Raw genomic sequence first — 23991 nt, forward strand, 5'->3', positions numbered from 1 at the left:
TCTTGAATTTTATACAATCTTTACGAATCTTTTGACAGTTTCTGATTTTTTTTCGATACGTGATCATATAAGACTGTACGGGCGCTACTTTCCTCAACTGCGAATTTGCGGTAGTGGATTCTGATAACGAGGGTTGTCGGTCATTGATCCTTACTCTATATTAGGCTGGGAGCCTGTTTAGCTTATATAATTCAAGTGGCCGGATTTCTTAAAAGTGCTTACGGAGACTCCTTAAGTCCCCAGGATACCCAAATTTCTCTATATTTAACCCAAATCGATTTGTCAGCAATTAATCTTTCTCCTCTATGGGGAGTTTGACCGCCTCATTGTGTAGATGATGTTCTGGCGACATAAGAAGACATCCGTCGCCTGTAGTTTTCTCTAGTGTATTTAGCGCCGGGCCAGGCTAATACACACGGATTTCAATTTTTTCTCCGACTTGCGAATTGAAAAATTAAAAAAATTGAGTATGCGCCTATAGACACAATTAAAAAACTGGTACCGTTAAAACAATCATACTGTTCAGCCTTTTGAAATTGAGCATAACTTCATACGGAAGTACTGCTTTAAAGATCTGAAATTTCTTTACTGTAGATGGTGTTTGGAATGAAATGCTTCATTACTTGTGGGAAGTCGATTTGAAGTTATTACAAATTTCGTTGAATAGAGCAATGCCTACCAATTATGGCTTATCGAAGAAATTTACGCACGCATAATGATAAGCGTCTTCATTTAGTGTAGAAACTGAATATCGATTGAACTGCAAAACATATCTTTCCATAGCTATGGTAGACTCACTAACGCTCTCTTCTTACTTGAACAATGAGAGCTTTGCAAAATGTGACTCACATATATATATCCCAATGCACACAACGATTATCGCCTTCAATTATGTTAATAGCTACTGTACCTATTGCTCAAGTCGGTGGCGCACTTGCCTGATTACAAAGTGCCTTGACTGCTTAGCTATGCACATACATACATGCGAGTAACAATGTATGTGCATTATACCTATGTAGGTTTATATATTTTGACTTACCCCATATATCCTTGCTGATAGCCACCATATTGTCCAAAGTGATATCCCTGAATGCCTTGCAAGAATTGATTTTGTACCGCGGCAGCAGACGCTGCAGCAGCAGCCGGTGTTACAGCTGCTGTGGTTGACGAAGCGGAATATGTTGGTGTTGGTGAATACCAGCAACCAGTGGCAGCCAACTGTTGACCATAAGCAGCAGCTGCTGCTGCAGCAGCACCAACACCATACGGATAACCAGCTGCTGCAGCAGGATTAAGCGCCTGACTGGCGATTGTCTGCGCGATATTTGGATCACCGCTCTCTTTACCCCACGAACACTTAACAGGCTGTGCATTGATTTCCGTATTATGTACACCGACAATGGCATGTGTGGCAGCTTCCTTCGTTGAAAATCTGTATATATATGTATATGTGTGTTTGTATGTATGTATGTTAATATGCGTGGGTGCGTATGAGTTTGAGTATAGAAGTGGCGTCGTCGTCGTTGTCGTCGGTTTGATGGTGACCAATAAGCAACAGCGCAATAATGTGAAGAGCCAACATGAAAGAGTTAAGTACAAAATCAAATAATGAATTAATGGGTTTATATGTACGAGTACTTGTACTTGTATGAAGGATAGAAAATCATTGAACATAATATATTTCTATGTGAAGCCCATTGCTTTGCCCTGCAAAAAAAATGTGCTTAGTTAGCGTAGCATACAAGATTAAGCGCAGGGGATCATGCGACTAATACTTTTTCTGATCATTTTATATTGAAATAAACCATACCGAAAACTTAGCATTTTCGTCAACAGTAATAATCATTAATTTCTTAATTTCAATTATTAATTCATTTTTTCGCATGGCATAATTAATTAGTCTAAAAAGTAATTAAAAATAATTGGAAAATTTTTCCATTCTTTTAGGTTTAGAACAATCAGTTAGGTATAATAATCAAATAATTTTAATCAACCAAAAGTAATAATTTAATTGTATCAACTATATAATTAAAATAATCAGAATTAATTTTGATTCTTTACAAAAAAATAACTAAGTTATTTGAAATAATCAGTTTTTCTATTAATAACTCATTTCAAAATAGTTAGTTAAATAACTTGTGTGTGAAATTAATTAATTATTAATCTTAAGAGAAATTTTATACCATAGCTAAAAAAAATTAAATATAATTGCAAAACTTATATATTTTTCATATTTAGAACAATCAAATATGTAAAATAATGAAATAATTAAACTAACCAAACCATTAAAATTTATCAATTATAATATTTAACTGCATAAGCTTTATACTAAAAATAATCAAAATTAATTTGCACCAATAAAATAACAATTTCAATTTTACCTAAAAATAACCAAAATTATTTGAAATAATTAAATATTTGTTTTAATCGAACAGTTAAAAATAAATAATTATATAAATAATTATTATAATATAAATTATGTGGGAGATAAATTAATAATTAATCATTTCGGGTTATTTTTATTATATATCATCAGTGATTAGTAGCCATTAAAAAACAATCGAACATAATAGTTGTAGTAGCTAAAAATAATCCAATACCTAAAATTAATCAGACCGTTAAAATTTATCGATAACATTCAAAAATAATCAAAAATAAATAAAAATATTGCAGTAATCAATAAATTAAAAACAATGATTTTTATTATTTTTTGTGTGCAATTAATTAATTATAAAGTGTTATTTTATAACATACTCCTCGTTTCTGATAGGGGTTTTCAGCTTGGCCGTTGAGCAAATATCTGGTAACACTATAGACTCATTCAGTCTATGTGAGGTCCTAATTAGTCCGAAAACCTAAGCACTTTACAGCATTGAGTCTCAGAACCGATAGCATTCGAATTGATGGCAAACGTAATGCTTATAATAAAATCAATTGCAGTTCATAACTGCAAATTCATTGTAAAATTAAAATGCTACAATCGCTAAAAATAAATCATATTTCTAATAGCAGTCAAAGAAACAGTGCAATCCTTGACTAAGAATTGCCATAAAGTTTGATTGAATCACAATAGAAAAAAAATATCAAAATCTTTCTTACATTCATTATTTGTACAGCAATAACAACCTACAAGGTGATTGCAATCTAGTTTACTCTACAATCTTTAATCCTAGACTAGCGTTGTGGTCTGACAGACCATTTTCAAAAATTTTAATAAAAATTTTTGGTTTCCCCTACATTTTTCGACAAACCGTCTTATGACTTTATAAATTTCCATGAGGAGTTTCTAATCCAGTACAGAACAATATCGTTTGTCTAATTTTTTGTGTACAAAACATCGTTTTGTTTTATATGTGCGTTTTTCCAGGTTGTGGTCTGTCAGACCACAGCGTAGAAACTGTGTCTACCTTAAAACGATTGATTAGCAGCTGTTTGCTTGTCGTCGAAGAAGTTTGGTGGGGTTGTGACTCAACATCACATTATCCATTGAAGGGCCAAATTTATACTGGTAAACTAAGCGATGCACCTATGGAAATAAATCAAGGTCTACGGGTTGTGATGGACTTAGTTCAAAAATATTTTCGCACGGCACGAACAATATACGCTGACAACTTTTTTCATCACTAGAATTAGCTAGCCGTATTATGTAGAAAAACTTGGCTTTCGTTGGAACTGTTCGCAAGAATAAAATATTCATTCCACCAGAATTGCTTACATCTTCTACTCGTTCACTGAACAGCAGCATCTTCGGTTTCTACGAAAAATACTTTTCTTTATGCTCGTACGTGCCAAAGAAACCCAAGTCTCTCATTTTTATTTCAACAGAACTTTACACTTCAGACGTTGATGGGGAGGCCAGCAAGCCCCTGCAAATATTAGGTTACAATATGTATAAGACGGGAGTAGACAACATAGATCAAATGATATCATTTTACTTTTGCAAACGCCAAACCAGGCGTTGGACACTTGCGTTCTTCTACAACATGCTGAACGTTTCAGCGCTCGCTCATCATATTTGGTGAATTATACCCAAAGAGGGGAACTGATAAACGACGGGAATTTCTGATTGAATTAGCACATCAATTGGTTAAAGCACACATGGAGTTAGGAGCAGCCAAGCCGAATATATCGCAATTCCAGCATATCAAAGGTGCCGTGAAAGTGTTCAATGTTTTCGTAAGTTAATTGAATTTCTTAAACCTTATTAGTGTTCTTATAAACAATTTCTCTTCAGCTTTCATGCTCTTCAGTGCCAATACAAAATAATTTGCCAATATATGCCTTTAACCGGCCTGTTTGTCGTATTTGCTATAAGGAGGATAGAAGAAACAGGAACACGTGTTTAAATTGCATGAAATGTAAATCTCCGGTTTGTGATTCGCACTCAAGTTAAGTGTGTTTTAAATGCATTGCTGAACAAACACCAAGAGACTCCTCGAACTAAGGACTTATACGAGTCTAGTTTCATTCAGACTGGCCATATTAATTAAAGAAAATTAACACTCTTACATTTTTGCAACAATTCTTGACTATATTTTTGAATTAAATAATCATTGTAATACATTTGGTTTGTTCAATTACTTTTTTTGGGTAGTGGCACGTATACATTACCTTGTGGTCTGTCAGACCACAGCATAGCGTTAACGACAATTTACGTCACCAGTAGTCTAAGGGTTAATTGCTACAAAATATTGGCTTTGAACATTTATTGTACAATCAATACTAAAATATTCGACGTACGATCAACATATTTAAATAAACAATCATTATTGTTAAAAATAAGCCAACAAACGAAAACAGACGTTTTGCATCAGATTGTAAAAGCAATCAAATTAGTTAAGTACAATAAAGACACTAGTCGTTGATTGTAGTTCATAATGATTATAAATGTTTACAGTTAGGCAACTATTAAAAAAAAAACAAATAAAAATATGTTATCTATGGCTAAAAAAAGGATTGCTAAGATTAAGTTCCCAAAGTTAGTCGTTCCACACAACTCAAAGTCAAATTCTACCCCATACGCTGGCAATTGGTATGACACTTTTAGGTGAATATTAGCACAATTTTTTGCAGGGTAAGTTATAATCGGCGCCTTTTTGGTGAACGCGTGTGCGAATATGTCATAATATGATTAGTTAAGATGTATGTCCCTTTGCTAATACTAACCGCACAAATGCGTAGCCTTTATCCTTAAAGACGCGTATCTCCTGTATCGATCCATATGGTGTGAAAGTCTTTTGCAGGATTTCCTCGCTAAGTGCAGTTAAGGCGCTGTTAACACCACCAACATATACGGTACAGTTTGTGGGACTGCTTTGTATGTAGACTTCATCGAATGTTAATGGTTTGACGTTTTCTGTTGAAATATATAGAAAATGGAATATCGTATTGCTATAATATTTGGTATTCCGATTGTAAGATATGATTAATTTAAGTGCAAATCAAATACTGTTTAATGATATAAAAGGTTTTGTGAAAATATACGTGACATAATTGATTTTCTTTGAAGAAGCTATCGTTTTTGAACTAAACTAAATTGTAATTCATAAACCATAAAATTGATTTCAGAATAAACAATTGTATTCCGAAAGCTGTCAATTATTTTTCAGAATAATCAATTGTATTTCAGAAAACGTAATATGGACTACAAAATAGTCAATTGTACTTCATAAACGGGAAATATTGTATGTCACAAACCGTTACTCATACTTCAGAGAATAGTTAATTGCACTTCATAATAGTCAATAGTACTTCAGAATAGTTAATTGTTCAATCTGAACTGTAAGATGTGTTTCTGAATAAACGTACAGCCCATCAAAGTATAATACAATTGAAGTTCAATGAAGCACAATAAGTGGTTTCTAAGATACAATTTCCGGTTTCTGAAGTTCCGCTAACTATCCCAAATTATAATTAACTTGTTTCTGAAATTCAATTCGCTTTCGCTTTCTGAAATACATTTTTCGTTTTCTAAACTATACTTGACTGCTCTAAAGTATATTGTACGACTTCTGAATTACACTTCACTATCGGAATTCAAATTTATGCTTTGTGAAGTAAATATGATTATTCTGATGTACATTTCACGGTTATAAACAAGAAATCCTAAAATTTTTGAGGTACATTTGAAAAAGGTGTAGAGTAGCGAACATAAAAATAGCAATTTCATATTTAATTAAATTTCGTAAACTAAATTATTTTTATTTTATTTTTAATAATTTAAAAAAATCTTTAATTACATCTGTAACTGAAATAATTCAAATTTTTCTCTAAACCTTTTTTGAGAAAAACCGAATATTCGAGAAAAAAAATACGAAACTAGCGAACCTGTTATTAAAAGTTTTCTGAATTTTTTTTTTTTAGTATGGAGTTTTGTAGCACAATTAATTTAGTCTAAGAAATATAAAACTTCGAGATTTTACTTAATTTTCGCCCATTCCGCCCCTATTCCGCTGGAAGGACCAGGTGGAAAACGATTTAAAATCCCTTGGTGTGACCAGTTGGCGCCAGTTGGCAGAGCGAAGAAAGCTTGTACAGCTTCCAATTAGCACAACGAAGAAGCGACTGGCGCGCCTTGTTTGCGGCCATAACCGTTTAAGCGACTAAGCGCCAATTAAGTAAGAAAGAAAACTCTTACACTCTTAATGTCACTCATTGTGTGTCGACAAAAAAGCTTTGCTGAAACTGCTAGTTTTATTTTGGCTTCCGTTAGAACATCTAGATGAAAATTACACTACTAGACTTATCGACTAAGCAGACAGAAGTACTGTTGGTTTACTCCAGCTTATAAGACATACTTGGAACTCAATTGATTTAGATATCTGCCTTTAGATGTTAAAAACTCATGTCTCCTTTAATTATTGGCTAAAAAGAAATTACTTGGAATTTGAGCAGTCATTAGTCAAAAAGTCCAACATGTAACTTAGGAATACAGCAAGAATCTAATATATTATTTCTAATTGCTGTTTTTGGCGGCCACCGTGGTGTGGTGGTAGCGTGCTCCGCCTATCACACCGAAGATCCTAGGTTCACGCCCCGGGCAAAGCAACATCAAAATTTTAGAAATAAGGTTTTTCAATTAGAAGAAAATTTTTCTAAGCGGGGTCGCCCTCAGCAGTGTTTGGCAAGCACTCCGAGTATATTTCTGCCATGAAAATCTTTCAGTGAAAACTCATCTGCCTTGCAGATGCCGTTCGGAGTCGATATAAAACAAGTAGCTCTCGTCCCGCCAATTTGTAGGAAAAATTAAAAGGAGCACGAGGCAAATTGGAAGAGAAGCTCGGCCTTAAATGTCTTCGGAGGTTATCGCGCTTTACATTTATTTATTTTTTTAATTGCTGCTTTTATGTACACGTCCCTTTTTCATTCTTATTTGGAATCCAAATCTATAAAAAGTTTTGGTTCTAAAGATGGGGATTCTTGCTATTAGCGAGCTTTGGGCATTATTAGTCGTAGTGCTTTTGTTTAGCTATATTTTGTTAAAATAATTTGTTAAAAATAAACGATTCTGAGCACAAAAAGGAATATGTTTGTACTGTGGAACTATTGTGAATATTTGATTAGAACTAACACTGCATTACCGTCCGTTGCTAACATTCTCCAGATGGCATCGCAAGCGCATGTAAGTTTATAGCTGTTTGATTGATTTGATTTCTGTTGATATTTGATATGAGACTTTCATATTTGTTGCGCAAAGTGCGCACGAGTCCGACTCATATATTACTAATTCGGATTTTTATACTCAGCGTGCTTTGCACACAGAGTTTATTAATTTTGATTGGATCAGGATTGGTTTTACAGGTATAACGGAATCGAGATTGATATAGACTTCCATATATCAAAATCATCAGTATCGAAAAAAAATTTGATTGAGGCATGTCCGTCCGTTCGTCCGTTAATACGATAATTTGAGTAAATACTGAGATATCTTCACCAAATTTGATATACGAGCTTATCTAGGCCCAGAGTAGATTGGTATTGAAAATGAGCGAAATCGGATGATAACCCCGCCCAATTTTTATATATATAACATTTTGGAAAACAAAAAAAACCTGATAATTTAGTAAATAATACACCTAGAATGTGGACTGATATTGAGACTCTTGATAAATTTTTTTTAAATGGGCGTCGCACTGCCCACTTGTGATAAAATCAATTTTACAAATATTATTAATCATAAATCAAAAATCGTTAAACTTATCATAACAAAATTCGGCAGAGAGTTTGCCTTTGCTATAAGGAATGCTTTGAAGAAAAATTTACGAAATTGGTTAAGGAACCCGCCCACTTTTATATAAAAGATTTTTAAAAGGGTCGGGGACGAATAAAATAAGCTATATCTTTGCAAAAATAGCTTTTTATCAATGATATATCATTTCCCAAGTGAATTTATAACAATAAATAGGAAAAACTTAAAATTTAAAAATGGACGTGGCACCGCCCATTTATGACTAAACAATTTTCTATGTCCGGGAGCCATAACTCGAAGAAAAATTAACGGATCGTAATAAAATTGGGTACAAAAATTTTCCCTATAGGAAGTAGTTCTAGTAAAAATGGACGGGATTGGTTAAAGGCCACGGCAACTTAGATATAAAACAAGTTTAAAAAGGTCGTAGACTAGAATAATAAGCTCTAACATAGCAAAAAATAGTTTCGACCAATGATATTTAACTTATCAAGCTTTACTGTAAGAGGAAATGGTGAGACATTTTTCTTTGAAATGGGCGGTGCCACGTATTATGTAGAAAAGTAATTTATCTGAAATGAAATGTACAATTGAAGCTCAAGCTGAGTACATAATGTTAGGCTACACCCTAACTTAGACACGTTTACTTGTTTTTTCGTTTTTAATATGCATAGTTCATCCTTATCTCATCCTTTCATGGTGCAACTTAAAAAAATTTTGTGTGTTCAAGGACCCTACAATTTTCTTAAAAAAAATTATAAATTTTACCAAAATCTGTTTTTGCTTTCAGCTAAAGTAAACAAAACATTTATGAACGCACCTATGTATATAATCAAGCCTGTTCTGAATTCCGACTCGTTTTGAAAAGTAAAACGAATTGAGAACACGTCGGTTTCCTTTCGACCAGTATCGCCTTGTTTAACTTGGAAAATTTTTGATAGAAAATTTAAAATTAAGGTTTGTTATACTAAATAAACAAATAGTACAGCAAAAAGTTGTTATAATTCTTACAAAATAAAATGAATAATTTAATAAAACTTATTTGTGGGAAAAATAATGTAATTATCTGTGATTAATAGGCTAGTTACTTTCGATTCCAAGTGCTCAGAGGCAACACTTTTCAAATCGACCAAGTCTGGCCCGAATCGATATTCAGAACACCAATCCATTTCGATTCCGAATAAATTGATAGGAATCGAAATCCAGAACAGGCCCGAATAATTATGTATATATGCTTATACATTTCTGATTATGTATGTAAGTCTGTGTACTATTAGCATGTTAATGGGCATGCAATTGCTGGTGCGGAAACAAACTAATTAGCCCTTTTCAGGTTAAAACTAAATTTGCACTGTTTAAAAAAGTAATGTCAACATAGCGTGTTTATAGCTCAATGTATATAAATGTTGAATGCGTATTTATATATGTATGAACATATGTATAAAACTTTTATTTATATACGTACGTTTTATGAGTATAGCAGTGTGTAAATTTTCAATACAGTGGCGCTTCTATAATTGGGACAGAATATACTGAAAACTGATGTCACAGAAGCGGGTGATGCAGATTTTGCGTAAATCACTCTTGCAGAACTGCTAGTGAAGCTTTCCTACTAAAGAAGGTGTAGATCGGTCTTAAGTATCTCAAAGACTACATACACCTAAACCTTTGAGAGGCTGATAGATGTATCCGTAAAATTTAACATGGATGAAAAAAATTTTCTCCCCACCAAACAAGCGTACACCAAAGAAAAGTCGGTAGACAAAGCATTTTATAGTGTGGTTATAATAGAATATACAAAAGGCCTAGAATAAAATTAGTCTACCGGAGTTCTCTCATTTATTTCCTGAGCTATCAACAACGTCCTTAAACAGGTGACCATAGACATTCTAAATTACAGTGAAATACATCCAGTCATAATCAGATGGGTCAGCTGCATGTTAAATTGCAGGAAGATTATGGATGTCGCATGAGCGTGACAAGGTGGGATATTATCATAGTTATTCAATCATTTCGACGATAAGTCGGATATGGTCTTGTCTACAAAGAGGCAATATACGTCTTGGCCAAAGCTTTCAAAGTAAGAGAATGCCTGGTATCTGCGCTATAATTCGCCGATCCGGAAATAAGCAGATCATATAAAATCTGTTTTGTTTTGTTGACTTTTCGACAAACAAATACGGTGTTTTTGGAAGAAAATTGCTTAAACTTTAGCCGCGTGAGCTTTTTTATTGACAGCCAAAAAGCCATTTAGGCAACTAGCTCACATAGCACAACATCTAAAAATGTGTTGGAGTGTAAGAAATTCCTAGAGGGAATCGAAATAGGGAGAAGCATACATCTATATTGGGTGCCAGGGCATATGGGAATAGATGGAAATGAAAAATTGGATGGGCTACCTAAAAAGGGCACATCCCTCGAAGCTTGACCCGTAGATGTTCCAATAAGATTGGGCGAGATGAAGAGAGAAGGCGAATGTTGCACATAATCGACCAAGCGGGAAATAGGTCAAAGTTATATTAAAAAAGCTACTCTTATCATTAAAAAGAAGGTATTGTAGGCGTAAGATGGGTTTTATGACACTTGACACTGCCTTCTGGCTTCAAACGCTTTTAAATTAAGCTTTGTCAGTGATAGCAGATGTAGAAAGTGTGGGTAGAAGGAGGAATTGATCGAGTACGTTTTGTGCTCGTGCTCTGCGCTTGCCATAGTAAGGCTTCAGCTATAAGGAGTGACACAGCTACCAGATCTTTGAGCAACAAGTAGCATAGGTCTTAGAAAGCTTAAAGTTTTTGCCAAGAGGACAGAGTTATTTTATAACGTAAGTCCTCGTTTTTTATAGGGGGTTCCACTTCGTCGTTAATTAAACTTCCGGTAACACTGTGAACTCATTCAGTCTATTATTGAGCGGCCAGTTAAACATAACTATACGAACTTTTTCTATTTCAAAATATGTTTAAAAATTATACTTGAACCGCACCTGTTGTGCATATATGTATATTTTATTTATTCATACTTTTACAACAGTGCATAGCCTCACATCAACTTTACCCCCCTAGCTTACAGAAATAACTTGCATGTATTAAGTACAGTTATTACATTGCAAGAACACCAAAGGACAACAATAAAATCGGCGCATAAGAGTAGAATTACTTCAAAGCATGCAACAGAAATTTTTTCGTAAAACTCATTTCCTACCCAACTGAGCTCAGAGGCAATGTGCTAATGCCCGACGGTGTAAAAATCTCATGCCAAGCGCTCATAGACCAAAAGCAACAGCAACAGCAGTGTATGAGAATAAGTACATACAGCAAAGTTACACAAAGAGAAGACCAAAAACAAAAGCAAAAAAAAAATCGTTTTATGCTTTTATAATAAAAATACCTTCATAACAAGGCTAAAATTTATTTAACGCTATTGCCGTAGCGCAAAAGGTAAATATTACCGTATGTGTATGTATGGGTGTGTGTGTGTGTGTGATATTAACTACGTACATCGTTGTAAATAAAGCGAATACCAGTTTTTAGGAGAAATGAACTAGTTTATCTCTAAATTAGCAACTAGTTAGGGACAAAATTCCAAATAAAATGCTAGAAAGAGTTTTACATCAATATTCGAAAAAGCATATAAGCTATCTAAACATAGCGCATCCCACGAAGCCTGTGCCGCAGATGTCCCCATGACATTGGCGAGGTTAAAAAAGGCGAGAGCTGCACATTATCGGCATGAAAGGCGTGAAACCAAGCGCAGGGCTGCAAAGTGTTGAAGGTAATGTCCAGGTCCTTTAACTTTAGACTAACAAAGTTACTCTTATAATTAAAAAGAGGGGACTGAAGGCTCATTTTGAGTATTATGAGTATTATGACTGAAAATTGCGCCACATACCTTTCAATTAGGCTTTGTCGGTGTTAGCAGACGGAAGAAGTGCAGGTTGTAGAAAAAAAAAGATCGAGCACGTTTTGTGCTCATTCCCTGTACTCACGCCAGCTATTAGGAGTGTAACAACTATCAGGTATAGAAGCAGCAATTAGCATAGGTCTTAGAAAGCTTCTAGTTTTTGCCAAGGGAAGGGCGTTATTTCAAAACATAGGACTTGGTTTCTGATAGGAGTTTGCAGTTTGGTATTGGGCAAGCTTTTGGTAACACTATGGATTAATTTTGGCTATGTGAAGTCCTCCCGGACCCACCATTTCAAGGTAGCCTTAACTCAGTTTTAAGATTTTGGGTTCCGTTGTGCTGCAATTTAAAAGCTGAAATGTAGAAAAATTTTCATAGCCCCGCAAAGCTTTATAACCATCGCTGACCCTGGGACTACCTTTCCGTAACTTCAGAGTGACGTTACATGTTTCTAATTTTCTAAGAGCTGTTCTGTTGTTCCTGCGCCCAAATCTCATGTGTTTGCTCTGGGTACGATTTCTCTGAACTAACTAATTTATTGCCACTCTTCTGGGTCGTTGGGTCGTTCAGTAATTTTGCTGTGACATTATCGACAGTGATTTTGCCAACTCTTTCCTCGATTAATTGTCAGTTTTCGCTCAATCGTGAGAATGTGGAATGTGCTTCGGCCCTTTTTATACGGGCCAAATATTTTTTGTAGGATCCGTGACCGGAGAGCATTGGCTTACGTAGTAAATAACCTTGACAAAGCTGCTGGTACCCCTGCTTCAACATCTGTTATAAATTTCGCTGTTCATCTGCCTCGTTATTAATTTCCCACCACTCTTGCCACAACCAGAACGTTTCTTTCTTGCTCTCTTTCCTAAGGACTTTCATGCGCTCTTGATATGTTTGCTTTTGTATTAGCCATAACCTTCTCCTTCCCAGCGCTAATAGGTCGATGGAAACTTTACGATAATTACTTGTACGGCTGTTGCTGACGCAGTGCGATAGACGGAGGCTACTCACTTAGCTGCTGTTTACTTTAAAGATGATATAATGATTATTTTACAACGATTCTTCTTACAAAGTGCGTTTGCCCACAGTTCGGAGCAGTATAGACACTTGGATAGGGTGATGTACATCAGCAGTTTCATTTTGCTTTTTCTTGGTCCTTCGATGTTTGCCATCAGGCTGCTAAACAGCGGTACCGGTTTAGATGCTTTCTCACTCATATGTTAAATTTGCGCCAGATATGTTAGTCGGCGGTCTAACATTCCTCCAAAATAGTTGACTGCCTTCTTTGATGTTATATTTCCGAAGAAAGTCTCAAAGCTTACTTCTGACGGTTATGTTTTTTTCTTAGGAGTATCAAAACTTCTTTTCTGCAGCCAACTGGAGTATAGGCGCATCTAATCATTCCACTGGGCATATCATGGCTACATTTTAAGTGTGCCTCTTTTGTGTCTCGGGCTGTAATGGCTGCAGCAATGTCGTCGGCTTATCTAATTAAGAATAACCATCAGGCAATTCAAGATTGTAAATTTTATCGTAACTAGAGTTTCACAAGTCAGAACCAAGAATTGATCTCTGTGCTGCCCCCAATGTAACTTTCGTAGTGCGTGGACCCTAGAGGTTTGACATGTAAGGGTTCTATAACTGAGTTGGCTTCTGATGACGCGATGTAGGTATCAGGTTGTTTGGAATCGCTGCTCTCAAATCGGCTAGCATGTCTGCCGCTCTCGCGCTGTTCAAATCGTTTCTTACGTCCAGGATTGCAAGGAGGGCAACTCACTTAGCCCCAGCTTTATCTTGCTGTGCTATTTGTACGCTTGTAAAGGTGTCTAAAGTGCACTTTCCAGGCCTGAAGTCATGCTGCCTTGGTGATAGTCCTCTTGCTTGTATATGTTCATATTTCAATTCCTACTTGTGGTACTACAGATGATGTACCTTACAATGACAAAATTTTCACCAACCTTGGTGGATTTTGAAGATATCAAGTTTTCTAGTCAAGTTTAACGTGGAAAGCGCTATATGTGACCCGGTCTATGAAAAGGTGGCTTATGACTCAAAAAAAAATGTTTCCACTTTTTCTTTGGTTTCAATAGTTTTTTAGACGATCTTTCACGTGGTGAAAACTAGAAAGTCCTAAATTGCTTAGAAGTGTACTGAAAATGTAGAGAAAGAAGAGCACAAATGAAAGACGATGAAGCCTTTGGTTCCTTCGATGCCACTTTGGTGGCTGGTGAAGCATCCTCAGATTTTTTGACAGCAAGCATTTTTTTCGATGGCAATGGAGCCAAAATATCGGTTAGAAACTGGTTTGTGCTTTGCCTTTTGGGCATGACTGTTCATAATTGAAAAGAAAATCTACTAAGGAACTGAAGAAATGCATTGCTTATCTTTAACAGCTGTTTCTCGCAATTTCTTTTTTGAGTCATAAGCCACCTTTTTATAGACCGGGTCACATATATTGCATTTGAGGCGTTAAAATGTAATGCGACAAATAATAACACCAGAGATAATCCGTAATATTTAAATACTTGATTTTCCGCATTCAAACGTTCTAAGATCTAGTAAGTGAGCTAGATTACTTGCCCACTAGTTTAGGATTTTTTGCTGCATGGTGAAAACCACATAAATCATACACACACATACATTCATGCTTAAAATATTAAATGTAGGAAACATTAGCACGAAGCTCATATTCAAGTATGCAATATAATGCTAGATTGTTTGTTGTTGTCTTTCATTTTGTGTGATGCAGTTGCCACCTTTATAAAATAGTAATTTATTGTATGTATGTGCCACGACGACCACCATGAGCTGCTCACCACGCCGCACATTTTACCATCATACAAACGATAATTAAACTAAACAATATACATAGAAAAACAGCAACAAAAATATTTAAAACATTTGAAGTGTTCCCTTTTGAGAGTTTTTTTTTTTTATTTCAACGCTACCGGCAACATGGCGCCCTAATTCACACATAACTTTCTTTGCTTTGCTCACCTCACCTTGCTGCTGTTTGTCGATTGTATATCGCTTTAAGCAACAATATCACCTAAAAAGCATAGCACACGGTCACAAAGAAGAGGAGGGCACGTAGTGTGCGCTAGGGTGCTGGTTGGTGACAACTGTTATGGACCTTTGGCGTTTTTAAATAGGCGTAATTAATTTTTCAAAATATAATCAGAATAATGACAACCGACTCAAACTCTTGAAACACCTTTAAATATACATTGGTATTTTCTCTGTGCTACGTTAATCTCGTTATAAGCAAGTAAGGAAGGCTAAGTTCGGGTGTAACCGGACATTACATACTCAGCTGCCAAATTACAGCTTGCAAAAATTTTAAATTACCTCCTTTTTAAAAGTGGGCGGTGGCACGCCCATTGTACAGTTTTTTAATATTTTCTATTCTGCGTCATAAGGTCAACCCACCTACCAACTTCCATCGCTTCATCCATCTTTGGTAATGAATTATCGCACTTTTTCGCTTTTTCGAAATTTTCGATATCGAAAAATTGGGCGTGGTTATAGTCCGATTTCGTTCATTTTAAATAGCGATCTGAGATGAGTGTTAGGTACTTGCATACCATATTTCATTAAGAAGCTTCAAAATTTAATCAAGTTATCGTGTTTACGGGCAGACGGTATATAGAAGTCTATATTTATCTCGATTAGCTTATGCCGTTACGGGGTACCGTTATTCGAAAAAAATAATATACTCTGTGGGCTCTGCTCAGCTAAGTATAAAAACGTTATCCAAATTTGTCATTATGTTTGCTGCGTTAGATTTTTGAATAAGTAGGTCTATGCTTAGTAAGTTTGTTTAAGTATTAAATTCTTTGTGTCACATGTCACATGACCAAGCCAACGAAGCCTTTAGCCTCGTTTTCATTATGGCATATATGTCGTCAAATGTTGCCAAAATAATGAAAACGGGCTGCCAAATAGTGTCAGTTGCGTTTGCAGTCAGGTTTGACAGCTCACTGTCAAACAAAATGGCATCCAAGTGAAAACGACCAAATTTCAGTTTGCAAGCGCAGTTGGAAACGGTTGACACACAAAACAGATTTGCCAACATGCTGGCAAATCTGTCATTAAACGTGCAATTCTTGTTTGTTTGTATAGCCGTACGATCTCGGGAACGCATCAACCGATTTAAACGAAATTTGGCACAGATATAATGTATCACCTTCTAAGACTTTCTACTTAAGTGTTGCCACTCAGAAAGTCTCACAAGGTTGCCACCTATTCGAAATTAAAAAAAAAAAAATTGCATGACATATACCTATATGGGTATCAAACGAAAGGTATTTCACTAACATTACAATAGGGACATCTTTGAGTAGGGTTGCCATTTAGGGTTGCCACCTATTCGAAATTTAAAAAAATTGCATGAGATATGCCGATATGGGTATCAAACGAAAGGTATTTCACTCCGCATTACAATAGGAACATTTTTGAGTAGGGTTGCCATTTAGGGTTGCCACCAATTCGAAATTTAAAAATTGCATGAGATATGCCGATATGGGTATCAAACGAAAGGTATTTCACTCCGCATTACAATAGGAACATTTATGAGTAGGGTTGCCATTTAGGGTTGCCACCTATTCGAAATTTAAAAAAATTGCATGAGATATGCCGATATGAGTATCAAACGAAAGGTATTTCACTCCGCATTACAATAGGGACATTTTTGAGTAGGGTTGTCGTTTGGAGTTGGAGTAGTTGGAAGACATAATGGATGAGTCAGCTTCAAATTCTGCAATTTTCGTTCACCCAGTCGGTAGTACCACTGAAAAAAGGAAGCGGGTGAGAAAACTGACTGAAAAATAGACAGGCGAGCAAACGGAGAGGCTATTGCAGGAAGTAGAGGTCAGGGAGGGGACCTTGAATTTTCTTTCGGCTCAATACAGGGACCGGAACTTTAGGGAGGCTCAATGGCAAGATGTGGCGGATATTTTAAAGATGTCGCGATTTGAGGTATCTGCCAAGTGGAACAGCCTGCGCTGCTCTTTCCGCGTGAGTTCTTTTTTTCTTTATAAATATATTAGGCTTTACTCGCGGCCCCGTCCGCAAGGAGAAAATGAAATATATGAGCTATTCAAGTTAGTCTGCTTATCAAGTTATCTGTTTAAACATTTTTTTCTGTCTAATGCACTTTATTTTTGTAATTGAGTAAAAAAAAGATCTATATGAGCTGATAACCTGATAGGCTCCAACAAATGATCCCGAATTTATACAGATAAAGCCACGAATTGACCCCGACGATATCGCGGACGGATCCCGATAACCATCTAGAAATGCCCCGGAAGGGTCTCCAAAAGTTCCCGGAATAGTTCCAAAAAAACCCGAAATGACAACGACACGATTCCAGACTTATCCAGAGAACCACACAGAAATGATGTCGAAAGGGTCCCCAAATGATCCCGTATTAGTTGCGAAAAGGTCCCGAAATTACCCCGATGGGATCCCGGACGGATACCCAAAACCATCTACAAATGATGCCTGAAGGTACCCCAAATGATCCCGGATTAGTCTCGAAAAAGTCCCGAAAGTACCCCGACGGTATCCCGGATGGATACCCAAAACCATATAGAAATGATTCCGGAAGGTACCCCAAATGATCCCGAAAAAGTCCCGAAATGACCCTGATGGGATCCATAAAACGCTCCAGTAATGATGCCGAAAGGGTCCCCAAATGATCCCGTATTAGTCGCGAAAAAGTCCCGAAATTACCCTGACGGTATCCCGGACGGATCCCTAAAACCATCCAGAAATGATGTTGGAAGGGACCTGAAATGATCCCGAAAAAGTCCCGAAACGACCCCGACGGGATCCTGGAAGGATACCGAAAACCATCCAGAAATGATGCCGGTAGGTCCCCCAATGATCCCGAAATAATCCCGAAATGACCCCGTCCGGATCCCGAACGGATCCCGCAAACTATCCAGAAAGGATGCCGGAAGGGTCCTCAATGATCCCCTAATAGTCCCGAAATGACCCTAACGGCATTCCGGACGGAACCCGAAAAGCAACCAGAAATGATGTCGGTAGGTACCCCAAATGATCCCGAAATAGTCCCGAAATGGCCCCGTCGCTGTCAAAAAGATTTACTTAACATTTGACGTCAGTGGTGAAAACTGGATGTCAATCGACTGACACTACAATTTGATGACAGTCTTTGGCACACACTGCTATATCGATTTCATGCCAGTTTTTAATATGTTATGAAAACACATTTGACACCAAATCGCCATGGTGTCAGTTATGTCAATATTTGATGTCAGTGATTTTGACATAGTGAAAACAAAGCATTGGGTATTTATTCGCTGCACTACCTTCATATCGCATGAAGCCCATCCGACTCGATATTATACCTCCTACCCAAGTCGCCCTTAGCATGACGGACTGGAAAATAAGTCTTACGGAAAATTTTCTACCGAACACACCAAACACCTTGTTGTCTTCTCTTGACAGCGACGATAATGCTGGACAATACACAAGGACAGGTATTATGAACATGCTATATCATCTAAAGCAGTAGGCCCGGACGGTATTGTCATGCCGATGCTTAAAAACCTTGGCCATAAAGGGTTATAACATTTAGCGCTCGCCTTTAACCTCTCTCTGTCCACTTTCGTCATCCCTGAAAAAGGGAAAATGGCAATGGTGGTAGCGATACAAAAACCTGGGAAAGCAGCTAACATAGGAGACTTTTGTCGCACAATATCTTTGCTATCGCTAGTAGCCAATATACTTGAAGCCATCCTGTTTCCTCAATTCACCGCAAATCTGCGGCTGCCAGTCATAAGCATGAGTTCCGAAAATTACAAAGCATATGGCGCTAAACAACATAAATCCACAAATGAATTGTGGACTGAATCAAGAATCGTACCATAGAACAGTACTCGTAGCGCTAGAACCTTTGATATAGCATGTTACTGCAAGACACAGTCGAATGGTAGAAAGATGGGAATAACAAACTAAAATTTATGATAAAATGGATAGTGATGGGAGGGAAAGGCAAACAAATTTTCATGCGAGAATTTCGAAACTCGATAAATAAAGAACTCGGCTTCACTGATATTTTCGTCATACAATTTTGTCGCTACATTAGCAGTTTTATATGCACTCTCTTGTTTTTTACTTGCTCGTGGTTTTGTGGATATTTTCGATTGTGTTCCAGAAAAATCGTAAGCTCTATAGTATAATACTGCCAATTTAATGATTAAATTGGATGTCGAGCAGCTCGCGAAAAATTTCGAGAAATTTGTTAGGCTGGATTTATATTTGATGACCGACCTCTCCACCGTTTTTATTGATGAGACTAACTTCGTTAGTCAAAGGTTGTATATGCATCTCTCCCCGTCCCTATATCTTCCTCAATCTAATTGGGATATCTACGGAGCAAGCTTCGAGGAATGCGCCTTTTTAAGCTACCTTATCCGCTTTTTCGTTCCATCCAATTTCGTATGTCATGGACCCAATATAGATTTATGCTTCTCCCTACCTCAATTCCATACAGGGATTGCTTACACATTAACACACTTTAATATGCTGTGCTGTGCGAGACCATTGCCTTAATTGCTGTTTGGCTGTCATGGTCACACTGTTTGCCATCTAAACGTCCATTCGCCGACCTTCCACCGCCATCATGGCTCTAAGAGGCCCATCGAAATGCAGGTAGGGAACATGGTAGCCTGTCCGTCCAAAATTCGATGAAGCTATACTACTTGGCCTTTAAGTCTTCGCTCAAGCGGCGCCAATGTACTGCGCCTCGTTGCATTTGGTAACGTTATGATCTTCACTGTCAGGTTTACAGGTGAAATATGTCCTCTAATTTTTTGAGGTGCGATCTTTTCCGAGTGGCCGGCGTATGCTGTAAGTTTGACTGGGCACACAATGGAATGCCCGATCAGTTGGTTGATAACCAGTGCCCTTCTTCACCGATTTTGTGACTTCACGCAGTCCCACTGCAAAGTAATCTTCCTGCAGTTAAGCATGCAGCTGATCCATCTGGTTAGCGCTGTATACACTTCAATATACTTAAGATCCTCCATGATCGCCTGTTGAGAGACATTGTTGAAAGTCCCGGCAATGTTTAAGAAGACTTCTTAGGAATACTTCTTATATTTCAGGGCTTTATCTATATGTATAACCACCCTTTAAAGGGTCGTAGTTACCGACTTGCCTTTTGTGGACACATGTTGTGTTTTGAAGAACGGGTTTTAATCCATGTTCGACTTTATGTACACATCTATCAGTAGCGCAAAATTTTTTAGATACATATTTTGGGATACATAATACTGATCTTCTTCATCTTTAATGGGGAAACGACACGAGCAGTTCTCCAAGAGTTCGGTCAATGATTCAGTCTTATACACCCATCGAATATTATTTTAAATCATATTGCGATCGCTATCTGCGAGATTTGTGGCATGGGATATTATACCCTCTGCACCCAGAGACTATAAATTAGAAAAAGACTGCACCTTGGCAAGCTTGGCACTACCCGTTCCTTTATCGAAGTGTTAGTGTCGTCTACCAGCTCTTTTACATAATCACGCGATGTGAAACGTGCATCCAGAAGCGCTTCACGGGACTACTCAGTACTACGTGGCCCTTCCTTGTTCTCTTTCTATATTAGTACATGGACAATATTTCCCCTAGCTAGGACTTTCCTCAACTACGTTGTTTCGCTGGAGTACTCGATCACAAAAATTTTTAACCTAATATATAAATAACAAGTAAAGAAGGCTAAGTTCGGGTGTAAGCGAACATTACATACTCAGCTGAGAGCTATGGAGACAAAAAGGGAAAATCACCATGTTGGAAAATGAACTTACCGTAACCCTGGAATGTGTTTGTATGGCATGTGTATCAAATGGAAGGTATTAAAAAGTTGTTTAAGAGGGAGTGGGCCATAGTTCTATAGGTGGACGCCATTTAGGGATATAGCTATAAAGGTGTACCAGGGCTAACTCTAGAATTTGTTTGTACGATACGGGTATCAAATGAAAGGTGTTAATGAGTATTTTAAAATGGAGTGGGCATTAGTTCTATATGTGGACGCCTTTCCGAGATATCACCATAAAGGTGGACCAGGGGTGACTCTAGAATGCGTTTGTACAATATGGGTATCAAATGAAAGGTGCTAATTAGTATTTTAAAAGGGAGTGGGCCTTAGTTCTATGGGTGGAGGCCTCCTCGAGATATCGCCATAAAGGTGGACCAGGAGTGACTTTAGAATTTGTTTTTACGATATGGGTATCAAATTAAAGGTAGTACAGATGGTTTTAAACGGGAGTGGTGGTAGCTCTATATGTGAAGGCGTTTTCAGGATATCGACCAAAATGTGGACCAGGGTGACCCAGAACATCATGCTAATTTATTTATATGTAATACCACGAACAGTATTCCTGTCAAGATTCCAAGGGCTTTTGATTTCGCCCTGCATATATTTTTCATTTCTTCTACTTAATATGGTAGATGTCACACCCATTTTACAAAGTTTTTTTCTAAAGTTATTTGCGTTAATAAACTAATCCAATTATAATGTTTCATCCCTTCCTTCGTATTTGGTATAGAATTATGGAATTTTTTTCATTTTTCGTTATTTTCGATAACGAAAAAGTGGGCGTGGTCATTGTCAGATTTCGGTCATTTTTTATACCAATACAAAGTGAGTTCAGATAAGTACGTGAACTAAGTTTAGTAAAGACATATCGATTTTTGCTCAAGTTATCGTATCAACGGCCGAGCGGAAGGCAGACGGTCGACTGTGTATAAAAACTGGGCGTGGCTTCTATCGATTTCGCCCTTTTTCACAGAAAACAGTTATCGTCCTAGAATCTAAGCCACCACCAATTTTCACAACGGTTTGGTAAATTTTTGTTCGACTTATGGCATTAAAAGTATCCTAGACAAAATAAATGAAAAAGGGCGGAGCCACGCCCATTTTGAAATTTTTATTTAGTTTTGTATTTTGTTGCACCATATCATTACTGGAGTTGAATGTTGACATAATTTACTTATATACTGTAAAGTTATTAAATTTTTTGTTAAAATTTGACTTTAAACATTTTTTTTTAAAGTGGGCGTGGTCGTTCTCTGATTTTGCTAATTTTTTTAAGCATACATATAGTAATAGGAAAAACGTTCCTTCCAAATTTCGTCATAATGTCTTCAACGACTGCCAAAGTACAGCTTGCAAAACTTTTAAATTACCTTCTTTTAAAAGTGGGCGGTGCCACGCCCATTGTCCAAAATTTTACTAATTTTATATTGGGCGTCATAAGTTCAACTCACCTACCAAGTTTCATCGATTTATCCGTCAGTAGTAATGAATTATCGCACTTTTTCGGTTTTTAGAAATTTTCGATATCGAAAAAGTGGGCGTGGTTATAGTCCGATATCGTTCATTTTAAATAGCGATCTGAGAAGAGTGCCCAGGGATCCACATACCAAATTTCATCAAGTTAGCTCAAAATTTACTCAAGTTAGCGTGTTAACGGGCAGACGGACGGACGGACATGGCTAAATCAAATTTTTTTCCAATACTGATGATTTTGATATATGGAAGTCTATATCTATCTCGATTCCTTTATACCTGTACAACCAACCGTTATCCAATCAAAGTTAATATACTCTGTGAGCTCTGCTCTGCAATTTTTATCTTTGTCTTAACGTCTAAATTATTTATATTCCACCCATGTTGAGCAACTAAGTACAATCATCAGATACATAGCCACTTACACATACATACATCAGCCCCCACTAACAAAGAGAACACTGAGTTTGTATCGACTCCCGCCAAGCGCAAGCTAGAATTCACGCTGATATTATAAAGTGAGGGAGAAAACTCACGTAAATATTTAATGGTGACTTTTAGAGCTATTTCCGGTAAGCAACTTACTTACATTGAATCAAACTGGCTCTAGTAGTTAATGTATGTATACTACAAGTAGGCACATACATAAACAAGCATTACTTTTCATTTTTATTTGTTACTTACATATACATATACATATTATTATTGGTGCTCTTACTCTCATTCCCATTCCCATTCCCAGTGTCATGTTAAAAGTTATGCCATTGCATAAATTTTAATACTTATCCATTTGGCAACATTGCGCTTATCAGAAGCATCATTATTATTATCATCATCATGAATACCATGGCGTAAAGTAAGCACAACAACAAGACAACATATCAATACCAATAACACTCGATTAATGAGTGCTTGTTGTGCATTCAATAGCAACAAATGCTGAAGAAGTGACAGTAGCAGCAGCAGCAGCAGCATAATTTTAAACTGCGGATTCAATTTTTATTATAGTTCTCAGTTAAAGTAGAAATTTGTGTTTTCTTATTGTGCAATTCTTATGAGCTACATTTTTTATTTGAAAGTTTTCTTCAATTTTTTTGTTTTGCAGCTTTCAGTACTATGTTGCCTGCTGATACGACAAAGTAACTCACTACTGGATGCCTGCTGTCACTGCTGCTGTTGCTACGATAGTTTCCGGTATAAATTCGAACGGAAATTCAATTCAACTTCCTTTCAATAATAGCATTTTAATGCTTACAACTTTGTTGCAATAGGTATGCAGGAAAGGTATGTGGAATTTTGAATGGGTTGAATTTGTTCCTACTATTAGTAGTGTTCTTCCAATACTATCTTGTACTCGATACCTGTACTCATTCAAAAGGATCGCGGGAAGTAACGATACCAAAAAATGTAAAGTATGCGATACTTACTCATATTGTACCCATTAAAAAGCACAGTAAGACTTTTGAAAATAAATCCATTACTTCCGTTTAAAATCAACTCACACAAATTAGCAATTGCGTCCATGCAAATGAAACGATTTTTACGCGCTTTAATGAGTTGCTCTAATACAGAAACATTCTTT

At 36.7% G+C, this 23991-nt stretch overlaps 1 protein-coding gene across 9 annotated transcripts in view; it reads right to left on the reverse strand.

The window, feature by feature from the left end:
- trv (trivet) overlaps positions 1–23991 on the reverse strand; it is a 287082-nt gene that overhangs the window by 27560 nt on the left and 235531 nt on the right. For all 9 annotated transcript variants that reach the window (XM_067762225.1, XM_067762222.1, XM_067762220.1 and 6 more), the window contains exons 6-7: positions 5167–5356; positions 1040–1432 (exon numbers count right to left, since the gene is read on the reverse strand). In XM_067762225.1, the coding sequence (XP_067618326.1) occupies positions 1040–1432; positions 5167–5356 (583 nt within the window). The remainder of the gene's footprint in view (positions 1–1039; positions 1433–5166; positions 5357–23991) is intronic.

Source organism: Eurosta solidaginis, chromosome 1 (genome assembly GCF_040869045.1).
Source record: "Eurosta solidaginis isolate ZX-2024a chromosome 1, ASM4086904v1, whole genome shotgun sequence".
NCBI lineage: Eukaryota > Metazoa > Arthropoda > Insecta > Diptera > Tephritidae > Eurosta > Eurosta solidaginis.